Here is a 23,626-nt window from a genome sequence, read left to right on the forward strand (position 1 = left end):
GCAACACAGTCCTTCCAAAAACCAGCTTAAAGTTATCTATATAATTAAGTAACTTAGGAAAAATTTCACTAACAATGTATGTTTTTATGTTTAAAGGGATATTTAAACCAGTTGAACTCTACTGTTGATCAAAATCCACTGTCACAAATCCATTTGCATTTTGGGATTTGAAGAAAAACCAGTTCCCAGGATCCTTGAACAAAATCTCTGCTTGGAAATTTTCAGCAACACTCAAATCCATTTTGCACCAGTTCTTTATGACACTTTCATGACAGACTACAAAGTACAATTGCCCAAAATGATTAACAAATCAATTATGCTTCTGAGCCTAGTGGTTCTTCATAGCACATTTATAAATGGAAAAACAACATGTAAATGGCAATTTGTGGAAGAATGGCATATATCGCCATTATTATATGTGGTGAATTGGACACTAACAGAAAACATCTGCATGGACTTCTGTAGAGATTGCTGTTTTGGGGATGTAAATACCAAAATGAATACTTCAGGCAATCAAGTTGTTCCCCAGATTTGCCCTTTGCAAATTCAATTGGGGGACATCCTTGTAATTTCTTCTGAACCATCTCTTCAGTCTCCAGAAATAAATTTGATGAATGTTTCTGAAGCATCATTCATTGACTGTCTGCAAAACACCACAACTGAAGATCAGTTACTTTTTGGTTGCAAACTAAAAGGAATGCATACTGTTAATTCTCAGTGGCTGAGTGTTGGGACACATTATTTTATCACAGTAATAGCGAGTGGTCCATCACTTTGTCACCAGGGGCTACGACTAAATGTGACAGTGAAAGAACAGTTCTGCCAGGAATCTCTGAGTTCAGAATTTTGCTCTGGGCATGGCAAATGTCTTACTGAAGTTTGGAGCAAGACATACAGCTGCCATTGCCAGCCTCCATTTTCTGGAAAATATTGCCAAGAACTTAATGCATGTTCTTATAAGCCATGTGAAAATAATGGCATTTGCATTAATAAAAGAGGAAAATGGAATACACAAGTATATGAATGTATCTGTCACCAGCCATTTACAGGTAAGATTATTTAAAAAAAATAATAAATAACACAATTCGGGGTGCCTGGGTTGCTCATTCAGTTAAGTGTCTTTCTTTTGCTAGATCATGATCCTAGGACACTGGGATTGAGTCCCACATCTGGCTCCTTGCTCAGCAGTGAGGCTGCTTCTCCCTCTGCTTGCTGCTCTCCCTGCTTGTGCTCTCTCTGACAAATAAATAAGGTCTTAACAAAAAATAACATAATCCTATTAAAATAGGAAAATAAACTGAGTTCATAAACTGTTACTTTCCAAAAAACAAACTATGTTTCCAAAAATTTTGTAGATCTTTTAGAATGGGCTAAATTTGGAATCTGGAACTAACAAAATTCCTATCAGGCATTCTCTAAAATAATTTTTCTTGCTTATTTAAATAAGAAAGTTTTAAAAAAAAAAACGTATGTTTTACCCTGAAATACCTATTTTCACATCTTTCTCAAAATTCACTCTTGCTGTTTCATATATTTAATATAAAATTATCAGAATAGTATTAGTCATAGAATGAAATTTCCAAGCTTTTGGTATTTAGTTTAAATATTTCTGGGTGATAATATAGAAATTAAGTGTGGACCTGAGTGGAAGAAGATAAAGAGGTATGTGGTTGTGGGGAAGGCATGAAGTTGCTTGTGAGCCAAGAGTAATGTTCTTTTGCATGAGGTGTGGTGGGAGGGCCAGAGGGAGAGCCAGAGAATCTTAAGCAGGTTCCACACCTAGTGCAGAGCCCAATGCAGGGCTCAGTCTCATGACACTGAGGTCGTGAACTGACACTGAGGTCGTGAACTGACCTGAGCTGAAATCAAGAGTAGGTTGCTTAACTGACTGAGCCACCAGGTGACCAAGAGCAGTGTTCTTAATGGATGTTGATGTGGCCTTATGAAGTGATTAATAGATAATAGTGGAAAGGAAGGAAAGAACATGATATATTTAATTAATAAACCTGGTTGTAATAAACTTAAATCAGAGGCTATGATGAGGAAAGGTTGTAAAAAGACATTTGGTGAGTAGATGAAGCCGGTAATCTAAAAACAACGTAAACTATACTATCTGAGACTGAGTGAAGATTTAAGGGAAAATCAACTATCACTACTTGAAAATTTACTAGGGAATTGGGTCATCAGAGGGCAATGAGGAGAAATGTTGAGAAATGTAGGGAAAATTTTAATCTATAGGAACTTATGAAAGGGAGACCTGGCATAGAGAGTTACAAAGATAATGGGCAAGACAAGGATGATCTAACAAAAGGAATTGCTTGAGGCAGTTTGTAATGGTAGTATAGGAAAACAACAAATTGGTACTACCTTTTGGTCAAGAGAGAGGAAAGAGGGTGAGCAGTAGATATGATAAAACAGATGAGGCTCAGAGAAACAACTGTAAATTTTTTCAGGCAGACTTTAGGGGACTTCAATAAGGTTTTTCTCCCATGTGCCCTGGGAAAACTATACTAGACCCAAGACTGTATAATAAAATATCTCAATAAAGCCTTGTGGACTCTAAAATTCCTTTCAGAGTAATTTTAGACTCTTTGATAGGGAAGTACTAAGACCATTTCAGAAATTAATTCCATCAGTATCCACTGAACATCTTCTGCCTATAATTGAGATCAAATTCTCGTTTTACTCTTCCTGGCATTGGTGAACAAAAATATAAGTAACCACAACTCTTCCTGGAGTTTATCAGATAAATAAAATTAAGACAGGTCAAGGGGTCTCTGGGATGCTGCCGGTTAAGTGTGTGCTTTCTGCTCAGATCATGATCCCAGGACCCTGGTATCTAGCCCCATGACAGGCTCCCTGGTTGGCGGGGAATCTGCTTCTCCCTCTGCCCCTCCCCCTGCTCATGCTTTCTCTCTCTCTCTCACTCTCTCTCTCAAATAAATAAATGAATAAAATCTTTTAAAAAAAAATTTAAAACAGGTCATCAAAAAAGTGAAAACTTCCAAGTTGCTGATTTGGGGTGAATGAAAAAGCAATTTAATTGAGAGATCTTAAAGCATACATTTTAGTTTGTCCAAAGTTTTTTAAACAATATTTGGCTAGAAAATTTCCACCATCTGTCAGAATATTAACTGGCATATATGTAATCATATGTCATAGAATGCTATTTCAATAATTTTATCTTAGTTGCATACAGGTGTTTATTTCTACCCAATGTTTATTTGTTTATTTATTAGAAACACAATCTTAGATCATTTAAATCATTAATGTTCAATACCATAATACTGAGCATATAACATAATGCCACTTTATTAGAATTGCTTCAATTTTAAATCTAAGATGACACAGAAATATGTAGAATTACCAAATAAACTGAGAATATTAACTGTATTAGTTTGTTAGTGATGCTATAACAAAGTACCATAGTTTGAGTGGCTTCAGCATCAAAAATTTATTTTCTCACATTCTAGAGGCTAAATGTTAGAGATCAAAGTATCATGTAAGCAGGATTGGTTTCTTCTGAGGCTTCACTCCTTGGTCTGTAGATACCCATGTTCTCCCTGTGTTTTCCCTCTGTACGTGTCTGTATGTCCAAAATTTTTCTTCTTATGAGGACATCAGTCACATTAGATTAGGACCCATCTTATTGACCTCATTTCATTTAATCTGTATTACCTCTTTAAAAAAGATCCTGTTTCCAAATATAGTCACACTATGAGCTCCTGGAAGTTAGGATATTAATTTCAAAAATGAATTTTCAAATATGAATTTCAAATATGAATTTTGAGGGCTCACAATTTAGCCCATTACACGAAAATTGAAATAGTGTATGATCTATTGAACATTCTATTATAAATTTAGCTTTTGTACATGGAAATATTTGGCATTTAATTATATTTACTTAAATTTTTATTGTGTTGGGGTTGTTTGGAGATAAATAAGAAGCATTCTGTAGTATTGAGGCAGGGCTATCAGTCTATAAAAGAATTTGAAAGGTTTCAATGATAATGGCAAAAATTGTTTATGAGTCAGATTAAGAATTCAACTAAAATAAAAGGGTGGCTGGCCTATTGCTGAATGATGGGCAGCTGTTTTATAGTAACATGTCCATTTGCCATGCCCTAGAATTTTCTAGGCATATTCCTCTACAAAGGATATTATGAACTGATTAACTGCACAAAAAACTATGCTATGAAAGGTTATGGTATATGGTATTGTAGGACCACAATAGTTTGTATTAGTGAGATTTGGAAACTTGACATAATAGATAGGGCAAGAAAATGTACAGTTTAGAAGTTGGTGCATAACTTCTGAGAATCCAGAATTTTTCTCCTTCTCCCCACCTGTAATTTCAGATTTTATTTTATTATTTTATTTTATTTTACTGTGGAAAAAACACTTAATATGATATCTACCTTCTTATTAAATTTTTAAGTGTACAACATAAAATTGTTGACAGTAAACACAATGCTGTATAGCAGATCTCTAGAGTTTATTCAGCTTGCTTGACTAAACCTTTATGTCCTAGTTTCTCTTCAGATGTTGTCAATTTTTCACATTTTCCCCTTTTGAATTATCACTTTGGCCAGGTGATAGGACTAAGACACAATATACTTTTGAGTATGTCACTTTGTAAATTACTACTGCAGTGCTACCACTGTGTGTTGAAGAACTGATATATACATATTAATATTATCTACTGTCAAAACATGATTAACAAATTCAAATTATGAAAATCAACTAAAGCTCAAATATCAACAACCAGAAAAATATTTAAATACTATAGTGTGGGTCAGAAGATGGAAAAACTTATTAAGGATGTCAAGCTTATTGAAATTAATTTTTGTTTCAATTTAAATACATCATCGAGTTTTTTTTTCCTTAAGATTTAAATATTTTTTTATTTATTTAGAGCACTGGAGCAGAAGGAATGGCAGAGGGGATGGGAGGGAATTTCAAGCAGCCTCTGTGCTGATCACAAGCCTAATGCAGAGCTCAATTCCGTGACCCTGAGATCATGACCTGAGCCAAAATCAAGAATGGGTCACTTAGACTGAGCAACCAGATGCTCCTTATTTCTTAATTAGAGTTATATTTTCACGAAATTTTGACCATCATTATTAAAGAATTTGGTAAAAATTAATGACCATAGTTAAGTATATACAATGTAATTGTTTTTAATCTAATTGAAAAATTGATTTTCTTTCATTTAAACAGGCATAAATTGTTCAGAAATTATTGACCAAGGTCAACCACATATCTGTTTCCATGGGAATTGCAGCAATATTACGATATATAATTTCATCTGTGAATGTGATGAACCATTTTCAGGTAAAAAAATACACATATGTATGTATATATTTCTATATATATGCATACAAATCATATTAATTTTTGTCTTATTTGCTTCAAATTAAATTTGAAATGTTTCATTAATTACTGAAAAATGTAATTTTAGAGGTTCTATACTTTGAATATGTTTTAGGAATATGTTTAATCAGTTTGGTTAGCAATTAAATGATCCTGCTAAATATTCCATAATATAAGATGAGTTTTGGACACCAGTTGACAAGTTTTTCACCACGATAAAATATATTTTGTTCTTAAGTTCTAAAATATTTTTAGCTATGGTGCACATAATTTACATAATTTTGCACATTTTGCACATACTTTGCATAATTATATCTAACTTATTTCCTTATGTAACATGTCATTACAGACAAATCCCCTTTTCTGAAGAGGAAAAATTTTTTATTTCTTCTCAAATGAACTTAAAAATGGGGAATGAAATCACTATTTAAGGCAATACTTTCTTAACTATTGATTTAATGTTTAAATAATGAAAATACGTTTAAACCATTTCAGTTGCAACTTTAAACTCTTCTACAGTTTCCCATTTTCTGGGAAATATAACTCATTATCAGTATATCTGTCCCTCTTCAGAAGGTCTTTAAGCAATGCTGTCTCCAGCCACAATTAGAAGACACCTACAGACTCCTTTGGTGGGAGTAAAACAAAAATATGCATGTCTTCCAAATTACAGAGAATGGTAATACCTCCTAGTGTTTCTCTTGCATGTCCTTCTACCTAACTCCACAGAGGGAGATTTGAAATTTTGGTAGAATATATGAACCACTGTCCCATAATAAGAAGGGTTGGTGGCAATGCAGACAAAAAGGAGTCCAATAACTGTCTTCAAAAAAACTTTTTTCAGGTCTTTCATCCCTCAAGTCTTCTCTTTCCATGAGAGAGGTTATGAATTGAAAGATTTATACAGTATTTTACTGTATGCTGCATATGTATGAAAACCATATAATTTATCTTGCAAACCATGACATTTTTGAGGAAAAGAGGTAGCTAAAAAGTTATCTAATATTTGAAATATTCATTTATTGACCAGCAAATTGGCTTAATTAAATAGGCAGACACATAAAATAGTCCTATCCAAAAATTACTTTTAATAAAATTATTTTCAAAGAAGAGAATTATAACTTGATCTTCAATCTCTACAAATCAAAGGAAATTGTAAAACATCCTTTTTATTGATTATCTGAACATTACAAAACAACATAAGCAGAAACTGTGTTTAGCCATATTTATGTTGCTAATATTTTTATATATTTTATATATTTTTAAATATGTTGCTAATAATATATGTTGCTAATATTTTTCTGAAGAATGAATATTTTTTAATGTGGTCTTATTATTTTAATTTTTTATAAAGTTATACCCTCTTCAAAGTTGCATTTATTGTTTTCTTTAAAGACTTTATTTATTTGAGAGATTGAGAGGATGAAAGTGGGTAGGGTCAGAGGGAGAAGCAGAATCCCTGCTGAGCAGGGAGCCTGATGTGGGACTTGATCACAGGACTCCAGAACCATGACCTGTGCCGAAGGCAGTCTCAACTAACTGAGCCACCCAGGTGCCCCAAAGTTACATGTATGATTAATAAATTTGAAATTGTTAATGCCTTCAGTTGACTCCTAACTATCGTATCTTAATTAAGGGCATTTTCACTGAACTGTTGAGATTCCTGTTAATCTCAAAGGAAATCTGCTAAATGGAATGTAGTTTCAATTCAATTTTTTGTATAAAATACATTAGTTATTTTTTTCCATAGGAGACATATTTATATTATGTTCAGTCTTATTTTCATTGACAAACATTTTCTAAGAAAATCCTCATGAAATAATCTTCACATATGATTCTTTTGAGTGTTTGGCTAATCTTAGGTGCTGCAAAGTTGTAGGGCCTCTCAATTTATTTCCATTATGTTCTGGTACATAAATTTATCCATAAAATATAGGATCCTCCTCAAATATTGCTTCCCACAAGTCCAGTTAGTTATTCCAGAGCACATAGTATTTATAATACTATACACTTTTGAACTTATTGAATATGTTCAGTGTCTCTGTTATGTTATGTAGAAATACATTTTAATATCTTTTTTAAAATGACTACTGACTAGAACTCTCAAAAAGTGATTTTTTTGTGCATTTAATTCATTAAGTTGTTTGATTAAATTATTGGTACTGGTTTTGAACAAAACAGACCAAAATTTAGAGGATTCTTTCATTACAATGTCATTGAGACATTGAATTTAATTTCAATCACTCCTCAGAAGCTAAATCCAAATGTTAATGGATGGTAGCAAAAGAAAGAACACTCTGCCATGTTACATGTTTTTCTTCCTCCTATCAGCTCTGTCAAAAAAAAAAAAAATGTTGTCCCATGACTCTTTAAAGTTATTTGTAAAATTTGCAACTATATATTCCATTTCAATTATGTGAATATCACTAGTTTGGATTGAAATATGAATTATGTGTGCACTACACTAAATTCCAAGTATATTTCTTTTCCCTCCTTTTCTCAACTTAATTCCATCCTTTTCTCAACTTAATCAAAACAATGTATATATCATGATATACTTAACAAAATTTTTGTTTATAATTTCAACACAAGAACAAATAACTTCATCTTTAGGACAACTTAACTGAATTTTCCAAAAGCATTCCTAATATCATCAGATATCTTGCAGTCAGCAGAATAAACTTGCAAAACCTTATTTTAATTCAATTATTGGTTGGAAAAATCAGACCATTATTGAAATTAAATGGTGATTTATTTAAAGCTTCTAATATTACTAATATCAAGCAGCTGGCATTTTTAACTGAGTGTGAATTTATTGTGTTAATTCATCTGACACATTTATATAATTATCATTTTACTTGTATATGTACAGAGAAACTTGTACTAGAAAATGAAGGAAATCATTTTGGAACAGTCACTTGATGTAAATAAAAAGACATGCTTCCCTGCATCTGCACTTAATTCATCATTGACAGGCAGTCTTCTAAGATAATTACTAACGTTTAAAATAGATGCTGATGGTTCTTCAACTTATGTGTATCTTCTGGTTTTCATATAGTCAATAATATCAGTAATATTCTGTGGTGGATCAATAACAGTGACATAGTATAGGGGCAAACTGCATATTCATTATCAACTTTCTGGGTAAACACAAATTTGAAACTTTTAAATTAAAAAACATAAATTGCTTTTTATCTTTTTGTAATTTAATCTTTTATTACAATAAGAAATGAACATCAGCACAAAACAAAATGTGTAAATAATAGTATATTTATGCCAGGTACTTGTAAACTTCTTTTCTGTGAAGGATCAGATAGTAAATATTTTAGATTTTCTGAGCCATGTGATCGCTATTGCAATAACTCAGTTCTGCTATTGTAGTGTGAAAGGAACCATAGACAATATGTAAATGAGTGAATTTGGTTTGTTTCAATTAAACTTTATTTAGAAAAATAGGTAGAAGGTTGTATTTGGCTTATGGTTATAGTTTATCAACCCCCAATTTATACCATACCTGTAACTAATGGTATAACCAAGCTTCTATACCAAGAACATATAGATGACTCTCTATACACCTATCACATAACTGCTTGGCCTCTGTTTGTTTAATATAAAAACACAGACATTAACTCATAATTTCCTGTGGTTCCCACTGACCCAACTTACTTGCAATTAGGAAGTTTGTGCCTCTAGGGCAGCATTATCATATCCTTTTCCTCCTATCTACTGAAATAAGGAATCAGTTATTTGTGACTTCTTGGGTCTTCAAAATCCTGCAAGCTGTCCTTAAGTGAGAGATATAATATTCTTTGCATCTGGAAAGGACTTGGAAAAGAGAAGTAGGTTATCATTTGTTAACATGCTAATTTATCCTCATGTTACATAATATATTGCCTATGTATTTCTACCACTCTGAGAAAGGACTGTGGCAGAATTTGAAGTACAAAGTGGAGACTTATCAAACACAATCCTGTTTATTTTGATGAAAGTATGAATAACGGTACTTAGAAATCCAGGACAGATGGCAGTTTGGCAATTGGGGAAAACGGGTATCTTAGCAATATTCTGTCTTACACTCCATGAACATAAACTGCTGCTATCAAGGGCAAACGAGGATGATAACTCTATTAGAAGATCTAGTAACTAGGGTGCCTGGATGGCTCAGTCATTAAGCATCTGCCTTTGGCTCAGGTCATGATCCCAAAGTCCTGGGATTGAGCCTCACATTGAGCCCCACATCGAGCCCCACATCAGGCCCCACATCAAGCCCCACATCAAGTTCTCAGCGGGAAGCCTGCTTCTCCCTCTCCCATACCCCCTGCTTGTGTTCCTTCTCTCACTGTGTCTCTCTCTATCAAATAAATAAATAAAATCTTAAAAAAAAATCTAGTAACTATTATAGATTTGGTAATTTTCTGGTACCTATTTATTGCATTATTCTTTGACCTAAAACCATAGCCAAAAATGTGTAGGAAACATCACATTTTTAAAGCTTATGAAGTACATATGTATGTGTGTATGTATATATGTATGTATGTACTATCAATCTTCAATCAATTTAAATCAAAACTGCAAAGAAATAAGGTGTAGAGTACACCAATCTTATTTTAATATTAGTTATCCTTTGGAAAAACGCATACTCCCAAATTTTAAGACACCTCAAATTTTATGAAAGAATATGAATAAGAATAGTTACCTGTGAGGTCAGACTGCAATATCAGACATTATAAAAGTAGAATTAATAAAAGTCCAATAAAAACCATGAAATTATATTATTTATTGTACTTCTAAACTTGAAATGTTATAAAATATTTATGTATCTATTATAATATAAATTATAAATATAATATATTTATATATATTATATATAATATAATATATAAAATTTATATATAATATAAATATAAAATTAGAGCAAATATATATATATCTATTATATATATATTTGCTCTAATTTTATAACTTTGTAAGGTTTATTGGAAAAAATTACTGTATCTTTTTGAATAATTCAGAGAACCATTTAAATTCTAATTCTATAGATGGTCAGTTTCTGACTTACTTTCATAGTGTCAAAATATGAGTTTGATATAAAAACAAGTGATCTTCAGAATATAAACTTTTTGATCTTAGTTTAGAACTAATTTATAGCTAGAAAAAAGCAATTTTAGTTTCAAGATTCAAGAAAGTTTATTTGCAAGGCAAGCTGGGATCTCTGTACCCAAGATGAATGATTTAAAGAAACCATGGCATAGTATTGGAGGAATCATCTATGTTTTAGAATGTGACAACCTCAGATAACAGGAGGTCTGATCTGTGTAGTGACAGATACTCTTAAGACATTTTGTTAGTAGTTTAAATCAGAAGGCGGGCAGAATATTTTCCTATACAAAGTAGGTTTCTCCATTTTCAAACTCCCTATCAAGAGGTAGAATTTATGGAAAATAGTATTTTGTTCATGGAAAAGGAAAGCTAACAAGAGGTAAATCAGATACAACTTTTTTTTTCATTTTTAATAATTGAATGTTAATCCTATTTGAAACAGTTCTGATAAAAGTTGGAAAATTAATCTGTCAGTTTGACCTTCGTTCTAACCCCCTGCCATGTAGAGAATTGAACTAGTCCTTATTCTCATAGCATAATTTGTTAAATTTTATGAATAGTTATATTACATGAGCTGATTGGCGCTCTACCTGTACATTCAACTCTGAGGCTTAGAATTCATAAAATTTGGAGTTAAAATTATGGCAAATATTTACACAAATTAATCTAACATATTTAATGATATACATAATTTTTTAGGTATTGACTAGGAAAGAGTTCATGTACTATACTCTGGATAATTATTATTTTTACAATGTCAAACTTCATTCTGTGGTATTTTCTTGATTCTCTAGTCACTGTGATCATTATCAGCATTGATGGTGACCTGTAGTTCTAAACACAGCATAATCCATGGTAACATAACACTAAAAAGCAAAGGTTCTGTATCTGATAACTAACATGAATCTTTCTTTGCTACTTACCCTACTGTCCTGATAAAGAACTGAAGCTCACATTGCATTGTTTAATAGCCTTCCTTCTATTGTGATAATCCTCCTTTCATTGACAGAACAATGAATCTAAGTGTTCTCCATTACACTGTAAATTATCTGGAGATGATTTATGTGTCCACTCAACATCTAGTATGTATTATCTACTTTATAAATAGTGATTATTGATAATTACAGGATCTCTGGATGATCATTAAATTTTTATGTCTTATATTAATAAGAGCATAAATTGATTATAAATGAGAGGACTTGATGCTCAATAAAGTATATAATGTGGTTAAAGTTATAAAACATATATGTTGTGACATTTCAAAGACCTCTTCATTACTATTGAATATATAGAACAGCTAATTACTATTTATCAAGGGACTTTCTTTTTACCAGAAAACAAGTCCACAAAATAATTAATCTCATCTCTATTTAACCTTTTGAGAAAATGGTGGAAATAGAATTATAATTTGGGTGGTCTTACTCCAAGGACATTATTGTCTTATGCCAGGTTGTAATGTTGCTTCTCTGATCTGTTCAGTGAAAAGTTAATTAAATACTTAACAGTGAGGCAGTGTCAGTGTATATTGTATAGACCCATAAGATCCTACATCTCTTGAGAACCAATAAGACTTGCTTTGCCATTTTTAAGTTGTCTTTCTTGATTGATTTAATTTAGATTTAATTTATTCATTTTTTCTTTTAATATAGAGACAATTCATTGACTCAATAATACTGTCTTCTGGCCTTCATTATTTCTCATATGAATTCAGTTATCATTTGCATTATTGTTCTCTATGGATATGTCATTTTTTTCTCTGACTTAGTAATTTTATGTTTTGGTCATTGACTGTACCCTGCATAGCAGTGATTTTCTTTGTATTCGTCCTACCTAAAGATTACCAAACTTCTCAGATTTGAAAGCTAATGACTTTTTACTATGTTTGAAAAGTTTTAGACCATTATTTTAAATTAATTTTTACTGCCAAAATTTCTCCTTTTCTGCTACAATTACGCATATGGTAGACACCTTATTTTCTTACTGGTCACTCTGACACTATTCATTTTAGTTCAATCGTTTTTCTCCCTGTATTTTTTCCTCAAATTAATTTCTGTTGATTTTGTTTATTTTGTTTACCTACGCTTTCTAATTCTGTCTGGTTTTGTTTACTCTTCAAGGATTTGGTATAGTTTGTGTGTGTTTAATATTTTTAAAATCAAGATATAATTGACATATAACATATTAGTTTCAGATGTACAACATAATGAATTGATATTTGTATATATTGTTAAAGATCATCACAATAAGTCTAGTTAACTTTCATCACCATACACAGGTACATTTTTTTTTCTTCTGAAGAGAATTTGTGTGATTTAATGGAGTTTTATAGTTTTCTGTGAGAAAGTTCATCTGAGAAAAGCTATTCACAGTAGTGAAAAGTAACACAATCACCATTGTCGATATTTCTCTTGTGCACTCTCTTGTTTTGTTTTGTTTTGGTCTTGTTTTGTTTTTTTTTAATTTCTAGAACTGTCCTCTGTTTATGTTTAAACAGGTAACTTTGCAGGGACCCTAAGCAGGGACCTCCAGGTAGATAGGTGTCATTTTGATCATCAAGTATATATAACTAGGGGCACCTGGGTGGCTCAGTGGGTTAAGCCTCTGCCTTCGGCTCAGGTCATGATCTCAGGGTCCTGGGATCTAGCCCTGCATCAGGCTCTCTGCTCAGCAAGGAGCCTGCTTCCCCCCTCTCTCTCTGCCTGCCTCTCTGCTTACTTGTGATCTCTCTCTCTCTCTCTTTCAAATAAATAAATATAACCTTTAAAAAACGTATATATAATTAAGCATAAAGATCAATTTTTGGCAAAACAATACTAACTTCCCTTGATGTATGGTGGTTAAATTTTTTAAAGGTTTTATTTCTTTATTAGAGAGAGAGAGCATATAAACACAAGCAAGGGGAGGGGCAGAGGGAGAAGCAGACTCACTGCTGAGCAGGGAGCCCAACGAGGGACTGGATCCCAGACCTGAGCCAAAGGCAGACGCTTAACCAACTGAGCTACCCAAGCACCTGATGGTAAATATTTTTAGATTAAATTCACAAATATATATGAGGGAGCTTTGGTAAAGGGAGTGCTGTCGAGAAGGTGAACTTCTAAAGAAAGACAATTGAGTAGCTATAAATATAATGTAATAAGTATATTATGTCCTGCCCAAATACTTTTACCTGGTACAACCAACTTAATTTTCTAAATATATCTTTTTAAATTTTATACATATATATATATACATATACATATATATATATTTAAAGATTTTATTTATTTATTTGACAGAAATCACTAGTAGACAGAGAGGCAGGCAGAGAGAGAGGAGGAAACAGGATCCCTACTGAGCCACCCAGGTCCCCATAAATGATATATTTTTATATATTTCTTTCTCAAAAGATTCTAATCACTTTCCCTTTGCATATATTACATGGTAGAAAGATGGAATTGAGAGTTAGATAAGTTTGGTTATTAGATTCTATAACAATGATATATAGATTTTAGTCATGTAATTTTTATTACATCGTCTATGAGATGAAGAAAATGTAATATTCCTTCTGCACTCACTGTGTAGAATAAAAGAGATAAGAAAAACAGCATAGATGTGGTTAATATAGATTGCCATTGGAGTTAGGCAGACTTGTGTTTCAAGACCATATCTACAATTTCCTAGCTTTCTGATCTTTAGAATATTATTTAAGCATTCTAAATTTTAAATTTCTGATCTATAAAATTATGAGAATTGAAACACCAATCTCTTGTTTTTTTCTGAGGACTAATGAAACAGTTCATGTAAAGTACTTGGTAAAATGACAGACACACAGTAAGTATTCAATTAATTTTAGCTGTTGCTACTTTTGCTATTATTTGACATAACTCGTCATTCAATGCTTATTTCTTCTGTTTTACTAATACAGTCAAACCTGTTCTCTCTTTTTTTTCCCTAGCCTTTGAGTATTTATACAACTGTCTTCTGTCTACCTTTATTAATCTACTTCTAAACCAATCATCTTCTGCAATCAAATAGTTCTAGTGATTGTCCTATAAATAAATCATAAACATTCACATTTTCCCTGCTATTGCTCATATTTTTTTTACCTTCTCTAGAATGAAGTTCCCTTTCTTTTCCTTTGCTTCTCCAAAATTCACTCCTTTACTCCTTCTTCTGATTTACAAAGTCCTTGACAGCAAGGTCTGCAATCCAGTCAAATTTACAGCCTCGTCTTGCAGCACATATAAGGTATTGAATAAATGTTTCATAATCAAGAAAGTAAGAAACAGGAGGCTATTCTTTTTTTCTTTTTTTTTTTTTTAGATTTTTTTTTTTTATTTGACAGACAGAGATCACAAGTAGGCAGAGAGGCAGGCAGAGAGAGAGAGGAGGAAGCAGGCTCCCCGCTGAGCAGAGAGCCTGATGTGGGACTCGATCCCAGGACCCTGGGATCATGACCTGAGCTGAAGGCAGAGGCTTAACCCACTGAGCCACCCAGGTGCCGCCAGGAGGCTATTCTTAATCTTAAAGGAATTCAGAGTATTATTATTCTCTTCTGACAGACATACTTTGAATAGATATGGAGCAAACTTTTTTTCAATCTGGAGTCACAAGTTTATATTTGAATATTATACATTCTTGTTGTCATAGATGGAAAGAAAAGGATCACAGTTTTTGCTATGTGTTTTATTAGGACACTGGAAAGAATATTAAAACAAATATACCATCTCTTAAAAATGGAAGGTATAGTCTTGCTGTGCATCACCATGTGGATAATGTGACTATCTGCCTATCTTTGACTCATAATGTGTTCAGTTTTTATACCAACTATGAAAATTGTGGGATTGCATTGTTGTAAAAGTGAAAAAAGTATAAAAGCCACTTTTTAGCCTTGTAATATTGAATATACTAGTGCCTCCCTTTGTAGAACGTTGAATTGACTCTCATTAGTGACAGATGTTCTATACATTGCAATAAGACTGCTTATATAATTGTGAACATTTTTCACTTCTGATTTGTCAGTTCCAGTGATTTAAAAATCACTTGATGACTGCTTGAAAATGACTGATGCCTTTTTCTATATTAAGTATTTTCTGCTGGTGTAGTGTAAGTCTTTTAATGAGTTCTTGAATTCTGTTGAAGTCTGCATGTTTTAATTCTTTGTTCAAGTAAACAGGTGTGACAATTTATAGAATTCCATACAGAAACTCTCTAATTACTCCATCTTGGGACTTTGAAATGTGTTTTATGTGGAAAAGCCATAAACTTATTTTTTAGATACAGGAACATTTTTTAACATATGGCTTCAACTTTTATTTAGTGAAAAAACTTGAAAATAAAAATCTACAAAGTTGAACTTACAGAATGTTTTATCCTATAGGTAATTTTGTTATTCTATTTTGTCTGTTGATACTCAGTGATATTTCATTTTTATATGCTAGCTATGAATTTCAATACAAGAATTACTAACATATCATTATAAAATCCCTGTCAATATATATGATCATGCTTAGTTTCTTTAATTTGTGATTTTATTATAGTAATCAAAAATTCCAATTTTTTATAACCTTCTTCATTATGATCAAGTGTTTCTTAACATCTTTATTAACTGCGTATATATTCAGGAGCACTTTTATAAATGGCCCCCAAAAATGAGCATTTCCTGATTTAAGAGAAATATTTGCAAGTGATTAATACATATTGGTACCAAATTGTGCTGCAATTCAGTGGGATTCTTATTAAGCTGGAGTAATATTAAGAATAATATAAAATAAGAAATTAAATTAAGATGTACATTTTAATGAGATATCAATTGAGTAAGTTTGGAAAGAAAATATTTTTCTGTCACTGATGCATTAGATTTGATTCCATTGGTGTCAGCGTCTACCTACTAAGACAGATTCATTTGGATGACTATACCTGATATGATGGCGTTGGGCAGAAAATTTTTGTCTACCTTTCAAAATTCTTCTGATTTAAGAATTAATTTGACATAAGAAAGATCAACAGGAAAAAGAGAGAAAAGTTTATTATGTGGAGGAGGCCCAATAATGAAATTGAGATTTGAGGAAATGATCAAGGCAGGCAGTTTTTATACTTTCGAGATAAAGAGACAATAAATCTGTGAGAAATTGCAGAACAAAGAAAACTTATGTTTGGGAGCTTCAGTTAATAAGGAATTCTAAACAGAATTTGGGCTGAGGTGGTAAATTAGCAAAGGGTATTTTAACAAAAGTAGTTTATATGGCCTTTTTTGGCTCTGAATTTCCTATCTCTGATGGTAAGATTTTCTTATTATATCCTGGTATAGGGAAGGTGCATTTCACATGGGAGATTTATTTCTTCCGTATTAGAGATAAAGGGAGATCAGAGTGTTTTTCTTTCCCTAGCTGTTTCTTTTTTTTTTTTTTTTTTTAAAGATTTTATTTATTTATTTGACAGACAGAGATCACAAGTAGGCAGAGAGGCAGGCAGAGAGAGAGGAGGAAGCAGGCTCCCCGCGGAGCAGAGAGCCCGATGTGGGGCTCGATCCCAGGACCCCGGGATCACGACCTGAGCCGAAGGCAGAGGCTTTAACCCACTGAGCCACCCAGGCGCCCCTCCCTAGCTGTTTCTTAAGTAATTTTTTAATTCAAAATGCTCAATATGCCAAGCACCACATTTTGAGGAGGTCTGTTCTTGTCCCTACACTGGATATACCTGAACTTAGTTCTGTTAAGGAACTCTTTTCATAGAGTTTATTCTGTTTTCTAACAGAATCTAAATAGTATGCATCATGGCAGAGGAGCCCACTAATTGGTATTTAAGGACTGAGGTTTCACTTCAGCTACAGGGTTATAAGGAACTAGAGTTTCTTTAATGCCTTCAAGACTGCTTTTATGAACCAAATGCTCTTACAAGATAACAATTATAATATCTTTCCCCTGAAAATTGTTCCATAATCATTATTACTCATGTAATAGTCATTATATTTGTATAATGAAGAATTTCATTTGATATGGTAAGAACTACAGAACAAACAACAATTTTAGCTTACTGAATTCATATAATAATTTCTATGATAATTCTTTTATTATTGTCTTCTGAGCCTAGGTCACAATATTTGAATACATTAAAGTACTATATGAAAAGATGATAACTGGGAGGTGTGTGTGTGGCCGGAGAACTGGAATTTATGAATGAGTCTAAACTTTAGGTAAGGTAAAACAACATACATCATGTAACTTTACTTTCAAACACCAGTAAAATTCAGATTAAATCTGAGATGTTACTTTCAGAATAGTGCTTTATTCTTTTCAGCATTTGCTTATAGAAAATTCAATGTTTTGCTATATATTACTAATTGAATTTAAAATTATTTTCAAGTAAACATTTTTTACTTCTAAAAGCATTTTGACACAATATATTTAAATTTAACCTCCTATAATCTTGAGTTTTCAAGGGTTTATTTTAGAACTCTGAAACATCTTTAATGAGTAAACTCATTACTCCAATGTGTATATATGAAGAACAATGGTAGAAAGATTGAATATGACTATTATTAACTAGTTGGTAGTTTCTTTTTGTGACAAAAACCCAAGAACATCTAACTATATTTGCCTAGTATTTTCAAGTTTGTACTGTATTTCCCTATGCAGATGACATTCAGTGGTGGTATCTACCCTATAAGGAAAGAAATACAATGATCATTAAGTACTTGATATATATCACACTGTTAGTAGACAGAGGTCACTTCTTCCAAGACAGACATTGTTACTTCTCAGCAACATTTATTCTGAATGTTGTATCAGCACTTCAATATGGAAACAAACAAACAAACAGACAAACAAAAAACTGATTTTTATCAACAGCTTTAACTTCCTGGTTTTCTAGTCTGTAAGCACACACGTATTTACTTCCCTATGCCTTTGATCTTTATTCTCATCCTCAGCCAAAAAAGTCTCTTTCTCTGTGTTTTGTTTTGTTTTGTTTTAAAGATGTTATTTATTTATTTGACAGAGAGAGACACAACGAGAGATGGAACATAAGCAGGGAGAGTGAGTGGGAGAGGGAGAAGCAGGCTTCCTGCCAAGCAGAGAGCCCAATGCGGGGCTCTACCCCGGGAACCCCGGATCATAACCAGAGCCGAAGGCAGACACCCAGTGACTGAACCACCTATGCGCCCCATCTCTGTTTTGTTTTGTTTTGTTTTTTGTTTTGTTTCAGATTCTCAGGAACCCTTTCTTTATTTTTCCTTTGTCACTACTAGCTTTCAAACTCTTTCAACACTTTTAATTCTTATGATCTTACATCTTCAGCTACCTCACATACCTTTTACTGGTTATTTATTATTTTGTAACAAACTAATCCCAAACTTAGCGGCTTAAACCGATAACAACATTTATTTCTGCTCATGAATCAGCAATTTGCTTTTTATCTTTGCTTTGATAATTGCTGTTAGGAGTAGCTCAAAGGCTGGATACCAGAATCATCTGAAAATTGTTTATAATATTCACCTAGAACTTCACAGTTCTGGCAGGTGATTGGATCTTGACAGAAATGTTAGCTGGTGCTCTGGGATGGAATATTTACATGTACCCTCTGTGCATGACATTAGCTTTCATAACATGGTACCAGAATTCCATAACCAGTATCTGGAGAGAAGAATGAGCTGTATCACCTTTTATGACCTAATCTCGAAGTGACATAAAATAATTCTTTCGACACTCTTTGGTGAATATGTTATAAAGTCCTCTTAGGTTGAAGGGTAGAGCAAAGCTTCTGCAGACCGTATTTAGTTGGAAATATTGCTGCAGCCATATGTGATAGTCTAGCATAGAACACTTCCTTTTTTCTTTTTCATATTGTGAAATCTAAGTGATTCTCTGCCTTCCTCTTCTTCTGTAGCTTATTATAGCAGAAGTTACTCATTCTGCCATGTAACTCACATATGTCATGTGGCCATTATTGCTTCCTCTTAGCTAACAATTGCACTTACCAAACTATTGTTTTAGTCATATCTTTCAAAATCTTCTTTGAGCTTCATGCCACCTCATATCAGATTTGTACTCCTTTCAGCATTGACATTTCCTGTCTTCTTGGTTCCTCATCATTAACTGATGGATCCAACACCTGGCTTATAATCCTTTTTTTCCATTGCAAAATTATCATCACTAATTTAAAATCTCACTTCAAATTCTTTATCTCAACTCCTCTGAATATCACATTTTACTGTAGGAACTCACACCCACAAAGATGCCAAGAACCTCATCATTATCTTGAAATACTGAGTTTTCCTTCTAATTCTCTCACTTTCCAAATCAATCAACATTTAATTTTTGGAGACCAAATCAATTTTTTTTTCTCCTGAGGAGACAATTTGTTTTGATAGGAAAATGGGTTTTTTGAGTTCAAGGACTTCGGTATGATCCCATATCTGCTATTTATTGATCTTTACCAAGACACTTAATTAACTTTTCTGAAGCTAAGTTTTTTCATGTGCAATAGTTGAGGGGGAAAAAAAAAAGCATTATTTTGAAGTGTGACTTAGATCTTGTATATGAGGTGAATACTATTTTACACTGTGTAAGATGCACTAGATTATTATTAGTTTCTTCTTGCAAAAAGTTTTTATCCTTCTATAATTAATCAAAACTTACTTGTTACACTTCCATCATACCCTATGATGCATATAGTTATGTTTGGATTGTTCAGATCTTGTATTTTCTCTGTTCTTTTTACAGTTACTGACCACAGGTGGTGGAAATCCCAACATTTTTTATGGCTTTACAGATATATCTGTAGTCTTCACACTCAGGAGTACCCTCAACTTCGATCTGTCATCTGCTTAAGGTGCTTGAATAGGGGCTTCCCTGATTGTCTACTACTATTTTTCCAAAATCTCAAACTTTTGCTGTTGTTGTTTAACCACTTTTCTCTAAAGCTTCCCCTCATCTTATCTCCATGCAGCAGATAATTTTTATCTGCTACACAGAAAGTACATATTAAGTATGATATCCATCAACTTTTATCTATTATTTATCAATTTATTTTAACCATATAAATCCCTCACTTCCTTCCCTCTAGTTTCATTTACTTTGATGAGAATAACACTCTGACCTGAATCTGCCCTTGCCCACAATCTAATATAATATATTCACTTAGCCCACTTGGGCTTATTATTTGATATATATTTTATTTCTAAGGAAACTGCACTTAATTCAATTATCTTACTTGATGGGATAGACTACTCATGAGAAGGAATTGTTTTACTTGACCTCCTTGCTACTGCTTATCAGAATATAGCCTAAGGCCCTTAGGAGTTTGGATACAGGAAATTTATTTTAATTTTTAGGCACACAGGAGAAGAAATACCAGATAAAAGCACATTAGTGAGAGAGTATAAAGCATAAGAGAGATGCTATTATGAAAGATAGTGTTTACAAACACTGATTTTGGAATTAAGTAGAAAAAATATTAAATTTTGAGTGAAAAATGACTAAATGAATCAATCACTTAATGAGATGGAGTGCTTCTCACAAGGCACTAAAATAAAGTCCTTAGGGTTTGACTTATTCTGTCAATTTTGTCTATAACTGAAATCATATTCTTATACAAATAATATTATGTATATTTCTGTTAACGTGCCCCATGATTAGGTTAAGTGCTCTAAAGAATTTTAAATAATTTGTGAATGAGTCATGATTGGTGAAGAATTCTTCAAAAAAAATAAAGGCATATTATTCAAAAACATTAAAATATGTAAGAATCTTTACTAAAACTTTTTTACATCAGATATATTTCACAAACTTTCCTGTAAGAATATGTTTCTGAAATTTTGATGATAGTACTTATTCTTCTTAGATATAGAATACATAATTTCTAAAATATTTATAAAATCTCTCCCTTTTGTGATCACCGTAACACACCATCTTTCAAGAGAAAATGTGGATTTTCCAAACACATCTAGATTCTTCCAGGGAAGTTGTGTTTACTAGATCTTGATTATATTCAGACTTAGAAAAATCACATTCCATCTCCATATTAGTATACCACTTCCTTTTAAGGCTCTTTCAACTCTGAGAGTTTGTTTTTGAAGAATAATTAAGCAAATATATATTCTAGTGTATCTTTTTTAAAAAAGATTTTATTTATTTGTGGCAGAAAGAGAGAGAGTGCATAAGCAGGGGGATGGGCTGAGGGAGAGAGAGAAGCAGACTCCTCTCTGAGCAGGGAGCCTGATGTGGGGCTCAATCCCAGGACCCTGGGATCCTGTCCTGAGCCGAAGGCAGATGCTTAACCAACTGAGCCACCCGTGAGCCCCTAGTCTAGTGTATCTTATGATTGCCTTCAAAGTGCATGAAAATTGGCAATATCATGTTAGGTTGTATGCAAAGAAAGTACTGTTTATTTAGTACTTGAACAATGTGAATTAAGACAAGATATATGGTGGATGTAATCACTACATTTAAAATATATGTAAAAGAGATTAGCAGAATAAAGCATAGAATAATCCAACCGAACCTCTCCTATCCCATTTGAGTTATATATTTGGTTCCTGACTGTTTCATTTGGAACTAGAATAAAAAGGAAAGTTTCAGAAAGTATAGAGTTTAAAGCAGGTATTCTAAGACACTTAAGGGACATGACTCTACCACTCCAGTTTTCATTAAAAATATCTTGAAATATTTTATTAGAAATAGAATAGTAATTTACATAATCACATGATTCTATTAAGAGCAAAATACAAAACAAAACAAACGCACCAAAACAAAAAACAAAAGACAAAAAACCTGCAAACCAAAGTAGAGGAAAAAAATCCATCAATCAACTTCTATTTTCCAAAACATTTTATTTAATGGTCAGGAATATTTTTCTTTCTAATTGCTCTCTAGTTTCAATGATTATAAGACCATATCTGGAATTTTAAAATTTTGGAGTAAACGTTCTTTCTGAATCGTAATAGATTTCAACATAAATTACAATGATATCAAAGCAGGAGTCAGTGAAGTGCTGGTCGTGATGTGCTAAACTCAGATCTGAAAACCCTAATTTTCCCCCTTCTCGCAATTCAATTTACAACCCTGTTTCTAGCATTCATCTACATTCATCTTCATTTTATTTTTAGCTCCTGCAAACTTTCTATGTCGTAATTTTTTTTATCTCCACCTTTACTTTCAGTACTGCACACTATATCCACATCCATCTTTCTACATGAAGTTAGCATCGAGGTAACAATTTTCCTTCTTGACAGCACACTTAATAACTTTTACTTTCATGTGGATGACACTTCAAATACTAGAGTTTTATGATTCACTCTCTATGATTATGCTAAATATAACTTCAGTCTATATCAGCTCAGTTGCTTACCAATCCCAAATTATCTTTGGGGCTCCAAACTAGCTAACATAATGTTAACCATGTCATCTAATACTTAAATGAATATTGTTTTTAGTGCAAAGAAATATTGGAATGCATATTAAGATTGAACAGGTCATATTGAGGACATCAAGCTTCATCCCTTTTAAAACTAATCTATTAAACTCATGTGGATTAAATAATAATAAAAATCATTTATTATTTACTATGTGTTGGGCATTGTGGCAAATGTATTTTATGCATTATTTACACGTAATCTTAAAAACAATACTATATAACTGTCATTATACTTCTCTTTACACTTATTAGTGAAGAGGAAGTTCAGAAAGCTTTCATGTTTAACATTTTTCAGAATCACAGCTAGTTTGTAGTAAAAAGAAGGTTTTTATGAGATTAATGATATTAGCAAATTTTTCTCCTTATTAATACTAGTTGAAGATAGCATTTAAGTCATTGGAGTAGACACTTCTGTAGCTTGTTACTAGTCATTTAAAACATGTACCTTTAAAAGATGATCGTTTTACCACAAAGTCTTCTAGAAACACCCATTTCCTGAGAAAGCGTTATTTTATATCCAATCTCTAATATATGCAATTTTAAAAATCCATAAGTAAATTTTTAAATGCCACATGGAAGGAGCTTGTGCATTTTTCTTTGATATGATTTTAAGTCACAGTGCAATCTGGCAATTTCTAAACTTAGGCTAAAGCTAGGGATTTAAAATCTTTGGAAATTTACTTACATCATTTCCTCAACAGATGCTTGGCAGAAGAGATGGCTATGTATAGCTGAGGAAGAAAGTTCTTTGAGGATAGTG

General features: G+C 32.5%; 1 protein-coding gene across 1 annotated transcript in view; it reads left to right on the forward strand.

Annotated features, from left to right (window-relative positions):
* The first annotated feature begins 298 nt into the window (after positions 1-298).
* LOC111152227 (eyes shut homolog (Drosophila)) overlaps positions 299-23,626 on the forward strand; it is a 1,631,332-nt gene continuing 1,608,004 nt past the window's right edge. Inside the window, 2 exon segments of the mRNA XM_022510634.1 lie at positions 299-1,049; positions 5,221-5,334. Of these exon segments, the coding sequence (XP_022366342.1) occupies positions 299-1,049; positions 5,221-5,334 (865 nt within the window).

This window comes from Enhydra lutris, unplaced genomic scaffold (genome assembly GCF_002288905.1).
Source record: "Enhydra lutris kenyoni isolate GAN:26980312 unplaced genomic scaffold, ASM228890v2 scaffoldscaffold28, whole genome shotgun sequence".
NCBI classification, from domain to species: domain Eukaryota; kingdom Metazoa; phylum Chordata; class Mammalia; order Carnivora; family Mustelidae; genus Enhydra; species Enhydra lutris.